This window comes from Dreissena polymorpha, chromosome 10, assembly GCF_020536995.1.
Source record: "Dreissena polymorpha isolate Duluth1 chromosome 10, UMN_Dpol_1.0, whole genome shotgun sequence".
Taxonomy (NCBI): Eukaryota; Metazoa; Mollusca; class Bivalvia; order Myida; family Dreissenidae; genus Dreissena; species Dreissena polymorpha.
In genome coordinates, this window is record NC_068364.1 from 75,838,477 (window position 1) to 75,854,439 (window position 15,963).

A 15,963-nucleotide genomic window follows, 5' to 3' on the forward strand; every position below is an offset into this window, starting at 1 on the left:
GCACATCCCATGAGCTGCTGTAAATCTCTATCATTGGTAGCCCAGTTTAATGACAGATAAATCTTTAATCAATAATTCTTACAAAGTTATGATTGATTATGATCTATAATAATATAATAATAATTTATCTAATGATTGATCATCATCAGTCATTTACAATAATATGGCTTTTGAATGTCAGTAGAGATGTATCAAGGTCATCCAAACAAAACTACGCAATCTTGTTCTTCTGTAAATATAATGAAGCAGGATTTGTAAGTTATAAGCACGTGCTGTATAACGTTAATCTATCCACTTTGATGTCTTTGTTGTAACATTTAGATTTCAACAACATTATTGATCTTGTAAAATAATAAAGGGCACCAAAAGTTACCCATGCGGAAGGAAAAATGGAAGTCAATTAAAGTTGTGTAAAACACTCAAAGTAATTAGTACCGATGTAAAGACTGCGCTCATATTAATAATGTAAAGATAAAAAAACACAACTAAACTAAGACTTTTCTGTGAAAAGTTGCAGTTAAAAAATAACTTAAGCTTACCCTGATGCCAGTATGAGTAGAACATGAGCACTGAATAACGGGTGCCAACGCTTTGCTGCGGGTGCATTTTTGAATAAATGAAAGCTTGTCAGATGTTTTTTTTAAAGGTTACAGTCACCTTGACCTTTGACCTAGTGATGCAAAAATGGGTATGACATTAACTCTTAAAACAGTCGAGCTAAAAATTGAGATTAAAAAAATTGACCTGCATAAACACATGCAAATCTCCTTCTGGGAACACATGGGTTATCCCTTTGCATGCTGGGAAATTTGTCGTCTGCTAAAATGTCGTCTGCTCAATTTCTAAAATAAGCACTTTCTTCGATTTTTTTTTCAAAGAATAATATAAGAATAGCAAACAGTTTGGATCCTGATGAGACGCCACGTTCTGTGGCGTCTCATCTGGATCCAAACTGTTTGCAAAGACCTTCAAAATTCGGTTCCAGCGCTGAAAGGATTAACAAAATGTACATTGAATGTCTTCCCTGATTTGCCTGAACAGTCTGCATGGACGACACACAGCTTTTATGAAATTTTGTGTTTAAAGGAAGTGTCTTCTAAAGGAACGCCCAGTTAAGTTGGAAATTGTTGTACTTGATTAGCGGACTGCACAGGCTAATCTGGGACGACATTTTACTGACATACCTTAAGCGCACTGACTCCCTGCCATATCAACATACCTGCCAGTAGTAGATGATGTAGTTCTCCTTGCCGTTCACCTCATACGTGTACAAGATCACATAGCAGTCTCCTCCATAGAATAGACCAATGTCCTGACTGCGGATCGGCTTTAGGTCAAATCCTTCAACTCTCCAGATCTGAAAAGCACAGGTCAACACACTTTATACTTTTTGTACTCTAGTCCACGACTTTTTTATTTATTGGTTTACACATTTTTTCGATCGGGCGGTTGAAAAAAAATCAAAAAAAAAATCATTGAATAGAAAAAAAAGAAAGAAACCCTATGAAATTTAATTTAAACAAGAGTGCCAAACTGTCACAAGATACGCCCGTTCGAAGGTTTTGGACACCATGCTCAATGCTTGAAAGTGTCCTCAAGACCTAGTTATTGACCCGGCATGACCCATATTTGAACTTGACCTAGATATCACTTAGATGTAACATCTGACTAAATTTGGTGAAGATCAGATGAAAACTACTTCAATTAAAGAGCGGACAACATGCTTAATGCTTGAAATGCACTATGTGACCTCGTTTTTGACCCGGCATGACCCATGTTCGAACTTGACCTACATATCATCTAGACACAACTTCTGACCAAATTAGGTGAAGATCAGATGAAAACTACTTCAATTAGAGAGCGGACACCATGCTAAATGCTTGAAATGCACTAAGTAACCTCGTGACCTAGTTTTTGACCCGGCATGACCCATATTTGAACTTGACCTACATATCATCTAGACACAACTTCTGACCAAATTTGGTGAAGATCGGATGAATACAATTTGAATTAGAGTCCGGACAAAGTGGCGCCGTTGAAAAATGCACTAATTGACCCTATGACCTAGTTTTTGACCCGGCATGACCCATATTCGAACTTGGCCTATATATCAACTAGATGCAACTGCTGACCAAGTTTGGTGAAGATCGGATGAATACAATTTGAAATAGAGTCCGGACAAAGTGGCCCCTTTGAAAATGCACTTATTGACCCTATGACCTAGTTTTTGACCCGGCATGACCCATATTCGAACTTGGCCTATATATCAACTAGATGCAACTGCTGACCAAGTTTGGTGAAGATCGGATGAATACAATTTGAAATAGAGTCCGGACAAAGTGGCCCCTTTGAAAATGCACTTATTGACCCTATGACCTAGTTTTTGACCCGGCATGACCCATATTCGAACTTGGCCTAGATATCAACTAGATACAACTGCTGACCAAGTTTGGTGAAGATCGGATGAATACAATTTGAAATAGAGTCCGGACAAAGTGGCCCCTTTGAAAATGCACTTATTGACCCTATGACCTAGTTTTTGACCCGGCATGACCCATATTCGAACTTGGCCTAGATATCAACTAGATGCAACTGCTGACCAAGTTTGGTGAAGATCGGATGAATACAATTTGAATTAGAGTCCGGACAAAGTGATGCCTTCCGCCCGCCGCCCGCCGCCCGCCCGCCGCCAAGGGGTTTCACATAATACGTCCCGTATTTTATACGGGCGTATAAAAAGCCATATTTCAAAGTGTGCACTTAAAGCGGCCATTTGCAATATCTGACTGGTTTACGTTATATGCGTTTTGATAATCCAGTACAATGTCCAATATTATGAGAGATAGGGATATTTTTTTCTTTTATGGGATTACTGCCCCATAGATGAAAACAACAACAATGGGCACTTACAATTTGAATGGGCACTCTGCAAAAATGAAAGGGCACTTCTCAAGATTTATTTCAAGTAAATTTAACGGACAATAGGAAAATCAGCATCAGTAAATTTTCGACCACATCAAATTTATTTCTGAGTCTGTGACGCAATGATATTGTTTAACATGTTAATTATATTAAACAAACCCGATATTATAATAGATAAAAAAGTATTGCCATGCAATTTGATAATTAGTATAAACAATTCAATAAAACACTGCCATTATTTACGATATATGTGTTTAGGAATTATGTTAACACGGGCGTCCCTCATAGTTAGGAACTGTACAGAAAGTTTGTAAATCGGAACTAATCGGAATATCTCAGAAAATCATTGATAAATGTATTCATTGATTCAATGCTTAGGGCTGAGTAATTTCGTCAAATCGAAACTCAACTTGCGTAAAACACTTGCTCAATTAACCGTTAAACTCCACCTCCGTTCTTTGCAAAAGATTCAAAGGCGGAGCTATGCAGGTGCTATTATTAAATTGGGGGATTGCCATTGAGGAACAAACACACGATTGGTTCGGCATATTGATTGCTAGACAAAGAAAGCCAATTTTGTCGGCGAGAAATTTGTCGCTTTATTGCTTCAGACAGGAAGCGGCTTCCCTTTGATGACATCAAACTGTCAATTCACACAGACTATAAATTTTCGGAAGACTTTAACTGACTCTTTGTTTACAATTCCAGTAAAAAAACACTTGCTTACATTAAACTTTGGATTAAATTATCAAAATAAAGCAAAAGCGAAGTTGAAAAATATGAGTAAATGAATACGCGTCAGTTCAAATAAGACTTTAATACAACTTAAACAAACATTAAAGCGATGATGTAGGGTTCGATCTACCTCGCTTTTTTTTCATGAAAGATCTCCTAAGTTGAGTAAGAGCAAACAAATAATTTGTGTAAGAGAAGTTTATCTTATATAAGATGTATGCAACGGGCATCGCACTGCGTAATGGTGCGCATCGGAAATGATGGGTAGTTTTTTGTTTTAATGGGAGAAGAATGCACTGCGCATCTTTATCATGATCAATTTGTACTTGCTTGATTTTAATCGTAACCGTACTCAAACCGGATAGGTTTTTTCTCGTTTCGCTCCTTTTTCAGTGCGGTCGGGAATAAAATATTTAAACAAGAGCTGTCAAAGGACAGCGCGCTCTACTATTCCAGTGCTTGAAAGCATAACGTAAGCCATCATGGGGAAATGGGGAAATTGTTCATAGTCAATAACTTATTAGACGATCTTTCAAAAGTAAAAAAAAGGAAAAAAAAAATATTTTTTTTTGGGGGGGGGGGGTTCAAAGGGGGTATGATGTGGGGTGTGGTCATTTATTAGACGATCTTTCAAAATAAAAAAGCAAAAACAAATTTTTTTGGGGGGGGGGGTAGGGGGGGGGTGTAGGGGGGCCAGAGGGGGGTATAATGTGGGGTGGGGTAATTTATTAGATGATATTAAAAAAATAAAAAAATGTTGGGGGGGGGGAGAGTGGGGGGGGGAGGGGGTGAGAGGGGGCTATAATGTGGGGTGGGGTAATTTATTAGATGATGTTAAAACAAGGGACAAAATTGTCACAAAACCAGGTTTTCATTGTGAAAAAAAAATCTGATAAAGGGAGAAAACTCAAACTGAACTTTTGAAATGACCAAAAAAAATTAACCCCCTTTGTAAGTTTTTTTTTTTTTTTTAAATCTATTTTTAGTCGTGGCGACCTTGACATTGGAGATATTGACGTGATTCTTTCGTGGGACACACCGTCCCATGATGGTGAACAAATGTGCCAAATGATTTTAAAATCTCACAATGAATGACATAGTTATGGCCAGGACAAGCTCATTTATGGCCATTTTTGACCTTTGAACTCAAAGTGTGACCTTGACCTTGGAGATATCGACGTAATTATTTCGCACGACACACCGTCCAATGATGGTAAACAAATGTGCCAAATGATTTTAAAATCTGACGATGAACGACATAGTTATGGCTCGGACAAGCTCATTTATGGCCATTTTTGACCTTTGAACTCAAAGTGTGACCTTGACCTTGGAGATATCGACGTAATTATTTCGCGCGACACACCGTCCAATGATGGTGAACAAATGTGCCAAATGATTTTAAAATCTGACAATGAACGACATAGTTATGGCCCGGACAAGCTTATTCCGCCAGCCCGCCAGCCAGCCAGCCAGCCAGCCCGCCCGCATTCGCCAATCTAATAACCAGTTTTTTCCTTCGGAAAACCTGGTTAAAAAAATAGGGATTGAACCCAGGACCTGGGTCACTAGGCCGACCCCATATCCACTACACCACAGCAAGATAATAATTCAGATTGTTAAAGTCATACTCTTGGCTGATTTGCAAACAGACTTGAAACAGGAGAGCACCTATGATGAATTAAAACTTTATCCCAAACTGCCATCATAATCTCGATATAGGTGTTGTGCTCTAGGAAAATGGGGTTTAATGCACGAGTTTTTGCTTAAATGTAATGTTTGGTTTATAGGGTTTCGATTCTGAACACGAGCACCGCATAGCAGGTGCCAATGCTCGGCTGTGGGTGCAGTTTTGAATAAATGAAAGCTTGTCAGAAGTTTTATATTAGAGGTTACAGTGACCTTGGCCTTTGACCTAGTGACCCAAAAATGGGTGTGGCATGTAGAACTCATTAAGGTGCAGCTATATATCAAGTTTCAAAGTTGTAGGTGGGAGCACTTTGATTCTAGAGACAATGTTAAAGCGAGATTATACGATTTTGTCAAATATTTATGAATTTATATAAAATGAGTAAAAAACTTATTATATATATATTTCAATATAAATTAAAATAAAAGTTAAGAAAAAAATGTGTCGAAAAATGCAAAGTAAGCCAGATATTTAATTCTGAAATTGAAAACGGCTGTACAGCCGAATTCGCCAGCATGTATACCATACATGTACGACGTGAATCTAAACTTAGTTTAACGGTTTATTTGAATTCCTGCAACGATATCTACTCAAATGACACACAAACACTAACTCTGAGCCTAAAACAAAGACGAATGCTTCGGTTATTGTAGGAAAATATGTAGGTCACAATCGGTTCGTGCACTAATTTGTCTTTGCTGCATTTTATGAAATTCATCTTTAATGTATAATTTTTCTTGCCTATTTTTTGTCATTGTAACATATTTTATCAATATATTAAAATTAAACACATATAAAAAATCATATATACTCACTTTATGGTTTAAGCACGACGCAGACGGCGGACGACGAGCTGGCTATGACAATACCTCGGGTTTTCACCGAAAACAGCCGAGCTAAAAATCCAGTGTAAGCAGAAAGTGTTGTCCTAGATAAGCCTGCACAAACTGCAAAGGTTAATCTGGATTGACATTACACACTTGCATCAAGCCCTGTTAATCTGGGATGACACATTACACACTTGCATCAAGCCCTGTTAATCTGGGATGACACATAACACACTTGCATCAAGCCCTGTTAATCTGGGATGACACATTACACACTTGCATCAAGCCCTGTTAATCTGAGATGACACATTACACACTTACATCAAGCCCTGTTAATCTGGGATGACACATTACACACTTGCATCAAGCCCTGTTAATCTGGGATGACACATAACACACTTGCATCAAGCCCTGTTAATCTGAGATGACACATTACACACTTGCATCAAGCCCTGTTAATCTAGGATGACACATTACAGACTTACATCAAGCCCTGTTAATCTGGGATGACACATTACACACTTGCATCAAGCCCTGTTAATCTGACATGACACATTACAGACTTACATCAAGCCCTGTTAATCTGGGATGACACATTACACACTTGCATCAAGCCCTGTTAATATGACATGACACATTACAGACTTACATCAAGCCCTGTTAATCTGGGATGACACATTACACACTTGCATCAAGCCCTGTTACTCTGGGATGACACATTACACACTTGCATCAAGCCCTGTTAATCTGGGATGACACATTACACACTTGCATCAAGCCCTGTTAATCTGGGATGACACATTACACAGTTGCATCAAGCCCTGTTAATCTGGGATGACAAATTACACATTTGCATCAAGCCCTGTTACTCTGGGATGACACATTACACACTTGCATCAAGCCCTGTTAATCTGGGATGACACATTACACAGTTGCATCAAGCCCTGTTAATCTGGGATGACACATTACACACTTGCATCAAGCCCTGTTAATATGACATGACACATTACAGACTTACATCAAGCCCTGTTAATCTGGGATGACACATTACACACTTGCATCAAGCCCTGTTACTCTGGGATGACACATTACACACTTGCATCAAGCCCTGTTAATCTGGGATGACACATTACACACTTGCATCAAGCCCTGTTAATCTGGGATGACACATTACACAGTTGCATCAAGCCCTGTTAATCTGGGATGACAAATTACACATTTGCATCAAGCCCTGTTACTCTGGGATGACACATTACACACTTGCATCAAGCCCTGTTAATCTGGGATGACACATTACACAGTTGCATCAAGCCCTGTTAATCTGGGATGACACATTACACACTTGCATCAAGCCCTGTTACTCTGGGATGACACATTACACACTTGCATCAAGCCCTGTTAATCTGAGATGACACATTACACACTTGCATCAAGCCCTGTTAATCTGAGATGACAAATTACACACTTGCATCAAGCCCTGTTAATCTGGGATGACACATTACACACTTGCATCAAGCCCTGTTAATCTGGGATGACACATTACACACTTGCATCAAGCCCTGTTAATCTGGGATGACACATTACACACTTGCATCAAGCCCTGTTACTCTGGGATGACACATTACACACTTGCATCAAGCCCTGTTAATCTGAGATGACACATTACACACTTGCATCAAGCCCTGTTAATCTGAGATGACAAATTACACACTTGCATCAAGCCCTGTTAATCTGAGATGACACATTACACACTTACATCAAGCCCTGTTAATCTGGGATGACACATTACACACTTGCATCAAGCCCTGTTAATCTGAGATGACACATTACACACTTACATCAAGCCCTGTTAATCTGGGATGACACATTACACACTTGCATCAAGCCATGTTAATCTGGGATGACACATTACACAGTTGCATCAAGCCCTGTTAATCTGGGATGACAAATTACACATTTGCATCAAGCCCTGTTACTCTGGGATGACACATTACACACTTGCATCAAGCCCTGTTAATCTGGGATGACACATTACACAGTTGCATCAAGCCCTGTTAATCTGGGATGACAAATTACACATTTGCATCAAGCCCTGTTACTCTGGGATGACACATTACACACTTGCATCAAGCCCTGTTAATCTGGGATGACACATTACACACTTGCATCAAGCCCTGTTAATCTGGGATGACACATTACACACTTGCATCAAGCCCTGTTAATCTGGGATGACACATTACACACTTGCATCAAGCCCTGTTAATCTGGGATGACACATTACACACTTGCATCAAGCCCTGTTAATCTGGGATGACACATTACACACTTGCATCAAGCCCTGTTACTCTGGGATGACACATTACACACTTGCATCAAGCCCTGTTAATCTAGGATGACACATTACACACTTGCATCAAGCCCTGTTAATCTGGGATGACACATTACACACTCGCATCAAGCCCTGTTAATCTGGGATGACACATTACACACTTGCATCAAGCCCTGTTAATCTGGGATGACACATTACACACTTGCATCAAGCCCTGTTTCCCAAGAGCAAGGTTCATATTCAGGCAGACATCCCTATAGATGTCAAGGACCATTTGTGTCTCTTGCTTGTTGAGAAATTACCATATATATATTTGGTAGAGACACCTATGATTGTCCATAACCAATATGTCTTGTAATTATTGAGAAATCTCCATATAATTAGGTAGAGACTTTTATAATTGTCCATGACTAATATTTCTTGTAATTATTGAGAAATCTCCATATAGTTAGCTAGAGACCTTTATAATTGTCCATGACCAATATGTCTTGTGATTATTGAGAAATCTCCATAAAGTTACTTGGAGATTTCTCTAATATCTGAGGACCATTTCTGTCCAATGATTGTTTACAAAACCAGGGACACACCTCAGTCTTTCCTGACCCATCATCCACCATCTGAGTCTGCGCCGCCAGGGCTCGGTTACTGTGCAGTGTGCTCGCATCAAACTTGGTCTGCACCGTCTTGGCTGAATAGCAATGAAATACAAATAACAATGAAGGCAGAGCATGGCACAATATTAATTTGTTTTTAAATAAGCCTCACTCTGTGAAAACAGTCAGTGCAGGCTAATTAAGAATGCCACTTTCCTCTGGGAAAACAGTCAGTGCAGGCTTATTAAGAATGCCACTTTCCTCTGGGAAAACAGTCAGTGCAGGCTTATTAAGAATGCCACTTTCCTCTGGGAAAACAGTCAGTGCAGGCTTATTAAGAATGCCACTTTCCTCTGGAAAAACAGTCAGTGCAGGCTTATTAAGAATGCCACTTTCCTCTGGGAAAACAGTCTGCACTGACTTATCAGGAATGCCTCTTTCCCTTTTATGTTTTTTTTTGTTCAAAGGAAGTGTCCTTTTGGGCAAAAATCTAGTTTAGACAGAAAGTGTAGTCTCCTATAAGGCTTTGCAAGATGAACAGGCTGCTACAACATTTTTAAGTACATGTATTAACCCATATTTGCCTAGTGGACTCTCCCATCTTTCTAAGTTGGATCAATTTATTTCCAAAATTAGGGATGTCTATTATATTTATTTCTATATTTAGAACAATTCTTACAGAAATTCCTTTAAGCAAACAGCGTAGACCCAGATGAGACGCCGCATCATGCAGCGTCTCATCTGGGTTTACGCTGTTTGCAATGTCCTTTTTTCAGGACGCTAGGCATGAATGGGTTAACCCATATTTGCCCCAAACTGTTTATATGAGTTTCAGACTGTTTTGAATGAGCAGTATGATTACATTCATGCTATTAGCACAAATCACTGAAACAAAATTGTATCTACATGCAATTACTGATGTTCTATTTAAGTTTAAACCATTCCATCTGGTTGGAAAATGATGTACTTTGCGCCCTTTGGGAGACCCCGGACACACTTGGGAAACAAACAAGAGACCTCACCAAGATTTACCATGTCTACTACACTACAGGGTTTTACTTTTGTACTGTGGCGTCTCATCTGCTAAAATGTCGTCTGCTGAATTTCTAAAATTAGCATTTTCTTCGATTTTTTTCAAAGAATACTATCAGAATAGCAAACAATTTGGATCCAGATGAGACACCACGTTTTGTGGCGTCTCATCTGGATCCAAACTGTTTGCAAAGGCCTTCAAAATCCGGTTCCCACACTGAAAGTCTAAAGACTTGATAGTGTGTATATGATTAACATTGTTCTTAACAAGGGATAATATAATCATATGTGTTTATTGATATGCTATACTTTATTTTCAATTAATTTTAGTACAGTCGGACCTGAGGGCGCGGCCACATGAGCTAAGCAGCAAGTTCAGGTCCGCCCGTTCATTTCTGCTCTTTAAAAGTCCGTGTTCAGCATTATTCTCTCCTATGCAGCCAGCGGCCAGGCTTTTTTGTCCAAACAACAAAAATTGATATGTGTATTACGGTCGAGTGACCGGATTGAAGACGCGTGTAATTAATAAAGGTGGTCGAAAAAATTTCAAACTGTAAAAAACGCAAACCAATTCATAGAAACTTTGCCTGTGATGAATATACCGATCAATAAACCAAGATAAAACGGATTATACGGGGGTGTGAATAAGTAGACCATTATCAGTGATCTTTACAACCTTTGTTTAATGCGAGTTTTTAATTTGTCAGTGAAAAAGGGTGTTCATTATAGAAATGGTGTTGATAAAAGAAGTTTGAAACAGTCTAATTAAATGAAATTACACAATGTAATTTTGATTGCCGACAATTACATTACAGTTTGCGTTTACTCTAAGGTATTAGTAGAAAACTGAGACAAGGGACAAAATTGTCACAAAACCAGGTTTTCATTGTGAAAAAAAAATCTGATAAAGGGAGAAAACTAAAACTGAACTTTTGAAATGAACAAACAAAATTAACCCCCTTTGTAAGTTTGTTTTAAAAAAAAATCTATTTTTAGTCGTGGCGACCTTGACATTGGAGATATTGACGTGATTCTTTCGTGCGACACACCGTCCCATGATGGTGAACAAATGTGCAAAATGATTTTAAAATCTCACAATGAATGACATAGTTATGGCCAGGACAAGCTCATTTATGGCCATTTTTGACCTTTGAACTCAAAGTGTGACCTTGACCTTGGAGATATCGACGTAATTATTTCGCGCGACACACCGTCCAATGATGGTGAACAAATGTGCCAAATGATTTTAAAATCTGACAATGAACGACATAGTTATGGCCCGGACAAGCTTGTTCGGCCCGCCCGCCAGCCCGCCCGCATTCGCCAATCTAATAACCAGTTTTTTCCTTCGGAAAACCTGGTTAAAAACCTGGTTAAAAATGAATTCCTATAAAATGGACGGATTTTATGCGATATTTATCATTTATGATGCTAAAATGTCTAAACGCAAGTGCCTTTCGTTCGAGGAATGGGTTAAAGTTGTGCGGCTTCTTGAAAGCGGACGTTCGTCGAGAGACATAGCGTCCGAGTTTGGTGTCGGTAGGACCCAAACTCAAAATGTGGCGAAACGTAAAAGGGACATTATGGACGAATATGAATGTGAGAACCCAGACGCTAAGTGTATTAAAGTCTGTGTGTCCTACGGTGAAATTGATGATTTGTGTTACAGATGGTTTCTGGACGCAACATCCAGACAAATCAATGTCAGTGGGCCACTTATTAAGGAAAAGGCCATGAAGTTCGCGAGCGATCTTGGACTGACTGAGTTTAAAGGGTCTGCCGCGTCAGTCGTTGAAGCCGCGTCAGTATGCGGCGGCAAGTCGCATTTCGCTGCGAAACTTTGCATCTGTCCACCGAGGCATGCCGCGATCCGTGACATGATGCCGAGTCAATGTGCATCATGAAATAAAAAATCTTTTTAAAATTATTAGTTACATGTAGTTAACAAATTTTGAAAGAACTATTATAATAATAATTAAAATCATAATTAATTTATTGTGCGTGGATTGTATTAGCATATACATGTTAGCATAGTTAATGTGTCTGGCCAATTAAGTTTGTTTCCTGCCCGTAGTGTATGTATTTTACACATAAACAAGGTCACGTAATTATGTTTTCGCACATACAAGTGGTCAAGGCTCCAGCATATGGTGGATTTATAAATTAATTGCATGTTGATTTTGCTATTATATTTAAGCTGAGAAAATTAGCAGTTTGAAGCCACATCATTAATCAAGACGGTGACGACGTATTTGTTGTTTTGTTAATTATCAGCTTATTATAACTATTGTTTGAATATGCGTATATAAACACGTTTTATTTTATTCATATTATACAGTTATTATCGCTACTAATTACCCAATAATCCCGTATATTCCAGTTTTAAAGCAAATGCTGGTAAATATTTACGATACACAAACATTCTTTATATTTCCTTGAGTATCAAATACATGTTGGCATTTGCTACTATTTATAGAGATGATGAAATAACGTCTTATCGGGGCGTCTTTTTCCACTGAACACACGATTTATGCCTGACGTGATGTTCATGTATTTATACAACACAAAATACACCCAAACTTTCCAAACGACGTTCTACATGTCTGCATAATTTTCGCGCGCTTTTTATGAAACAAAGGATATTTTAGCACTGTTTATTTGACGCTAGAATTGCCAAAGGTCGCGTTAGCATTAAAATTCGGATGTGTGTTTCTGATTACAAATTTAATAATGATAATCAAACGAAACATTAACAGTTGCGCGTAATTAATTCTACGCTACACATACATGTATGTACATGTAGGTGGATATCTTTTCACTCGATCCGCCGCGTACGTATGCGGCGGATTTACTCCGCGAAAGTACGCGAGGTTAATACAGACTCTGCGTCGTTGCACGGATCAATGCCGAGTGCCACGGCGATACGCCGCGTGAACACCCGATTCGGCCGCCGCGTACTAATAATCTGGCCTTGGCGTAGCCGCGGATTATTGTTTGTGCCGCGTTGGCTGTACTGTATAAAGTATTTACATTTGTCATAAATGTGCTATACATTAAATGTGTTTCTTTATATTGCAGTACATGCATATACATTTGTCATAAATGTGCTATACATGTATATTAAATGCGCTTCTTTATATTGGAATTAAAAGAATAAAACAGGATTGGATACCTTTTAATTTTGCTAAACTGACCGTCAACTTTCTTAAATTGTGCTAAGCAGCCAACCTGTCGTATGCAGCCAGTTTGGGTATGTCCCTTCACTGGCTGCTTACTACAGGTTTGACTGTACATTAAATCGTAAAGAATATTCTTTTTATTTAGACTTAAATCTTAGAATTGTAAGGTGAATAAGGGCATGGTCCAAGAGTACTCACCGATCTTGTTGTTGTTGTAGGCCTTGCCAGTGGCCACAGGTATGGGCCAGGACTTGAAAAGGTTCTTGAAGTCGCCCGGCTCTCCTCCCTCAATCACCCGCGTCACGCTGGTACTGTTGGGCAGGCCCTTCTTCTTGATGAAACCCTGTACAGTCAGATACAAACCAAATACATTGAATTGTGTTCTGAGAAACTGGGCATAATGCATGTGCGTAAAGTGTGGTCCCAGATTAGCCTGTGCAGATCGCACAGGCTAATCCGGGATGACACTTTCCGCTTTTATGACATTTCCGTTAAAATGAAGTCTCTTCTTAGCAAAAATCCAATTTAGGCTGAAAGTGTCGTCCCTGATTAGCCTGTGCAGACTGCACAGGCTAATCTGTCGACACTTTAAGCACATGCATTATGCCCAGTTTTCTCAGAACGCGACATTTTAGCCTCGCTCTAGACAATAGTGGATTGATGCATGTGCGTAAAGTGTTGTCCCAGATTAGGTTACTCAGGGACTTCTCTTTATGCTTTTATAGTATTTTTCGTTTCAAAAGTCTATACTTAGCGAAAATCAAATCCTATATTTTTCTCAATGTCAACTATTATATGCTTGTATCAGGGCTTATAATTTTCTATGTCAACTATGATATGCTCATAGCAGGACCTATATTCTCTTATGTCAACTATATGCTCATAGCAGGGCCTATATTTTCTCAATGTCAACTATGATATGCTCATACCAGGGCATTCCTCATGGCCTCACTCTTCTCCTTCTTGGTGGAGTTCTTTCCAATCCAGGCCCAGATACCAGCAGCTCCATTGTCAATGATGTAAGAGTCCTGAAACAAAATAATGCATTTTTATTAGTTTCACTATTGTACTTGATATATTAAGGCCGACAAGAGCACCTAATAACGGGTGCCACGCTCAGATGCGAAAGCATGTCAGAATTATTATTTTTTTTTAGAGGTCCCAAAAATGGGTGTAGCGTGTAGAACTCATCAAGGTGCATCTACATATGAAGTTTCAAAGTTGTAGGTGGAAGCACTTTGTCTTTAGAGCCTATGTTAAAGTTTTATATTAGAGGTCACAGTGACCTTGACCTTTGACCTAGTGACCCAAAAATGGATGTGGCGTGTAGAACTCATCAAGGTGCATACACATATGAAGTTTCAAAGTTGTAGGTGGAAGCACTTTGATTTTAGAGCCAATGTTAAGGTTTTAGCACGACGCCTACGGCGGACGGCTGACGACGAGCAGGCAATGACAATACAATCTAAGACTTCTTTTCAACTTTGGTATCAGAGCAAGTCTTATCAAAGGGTGTGTGAAAATTTATAATTAAATAGATAGAATTATTTATATAAACTCATTTTCGACATTGATGCTAAGCTTCTTTAAAACGTGAATCTTTCTTTAATTTGTGATACACCTGACTGGCTGACTATATAGAAATAATTGGAAGATACAACTTTTTACACTTATTAAACATGACATACGCAGAATATTGCGCTTGTCAATTGTTCCCTGAGTTTGTATCAGGCAAACTTTTTTGTATGCGCAAGTCACAAGACTAAATGCATACTTTTGGAACAGTGGACTAGCATAATATTCCTTCTTTAATTATATACATATCCTCTTTTTTATATTCTGAAAATGTATTCACATGCAGTTGATTATTCTATAAATAGAACAAGGAATTTACAATTTTCTTTATGCTGTAGAACAAAAATATTATTGCAAAAAGTCATTCAGCTATTATGATAAGATTTTATTCAAAAACAGCCAATAGCATAGTACAAATAAAATTGATTTTTTCAGTATATCACTATTAAATAACGGCTGTATTATCTTATGTTATTAAACTGGTTAAAAATATAACCCTGCTAGCTTCCATTTTTTTAGACTTACACTGGAGTCCAGGTCAGCCTTGACAAGGGGCCCAGACTTGACCTCGGACACCTTGAGGGTCCCCTGCTCCTCAGTACAGCGGTACAGTTTGATGCTCGACGTGCTCTGACGCTCTGCAACTTCATCAGCACCCCCTGCACTGGCCGGCGCCACAGACTTCTCACTCAGGGGTAGGTGTGCATCCCACATCTGGAGACAGGGTCATATAAACATGGGTTTAACTTTATATGAGCCTCGCTCTGGGAAAATGGGGCTTAATGCATATTTGTGAAGTGTGGCCCCAGATTAGCCTATGCAGTCCACCAGGCTAATCAGGAACAATACTTTCCACCTAGACTGAATTTTGATCAGAAAAGACTTAACACACAAAATTCCATAAAAGCAGAAATTGTCATCCCTGATTAGAGTGTGGGGACTGCACAGGCTAACCTGGGAGGACACTTAACCCATATACATAAAGTCCTGTTTTCTCAGAGGGGAACTCCTATAGTGAGATGTAGACAAATGTTTGTGAGAGAATCGCTGTCATCACTCACTGCACTGGAATATTTTTGAAACA

General features: G+C 39.0%; 1 protein-coding gene across 3 annotated transcripts in view; it reads right to left on the bottom strand.

Moving 5' to 3' along the window:
- Window positions 1-15,963, bottom strand: part of LOC127848300 (advillin-like) — a 150,033-nt gene that overhangs the window by 54,108 nt on the left and 79,962 nt on the right. For all 3 annotated transcript variants that reach the window (XM_052380677.1, XM_052380678.1, XM_052380679.1), the window contains 5 exons: window positions 15,405-15,593; window positions 14,234-14,332; window positions 13,503-13,647; window positions 9,088-9,188; window positions 1,220-1,357 (listed from right to left, as the gene is read on the bottom strand). In XM_052380677.1, the coding sequence (XP_052236637.1) occupies window positions 1,220-1,357; window positions 9,088-9,188; window positions 13,503-13,647; window positions 14,234-14,332; window positions 15,405-15,593 (672 nt within the window). The remainder of the gene's footprint in view (window positions 1-1,219; window positions 1,358-9,087; window positions 9,189-13,502; window positions 13,648-14,233; window positions 14,333-15,404; window positions 15,594-15,963) is intronic.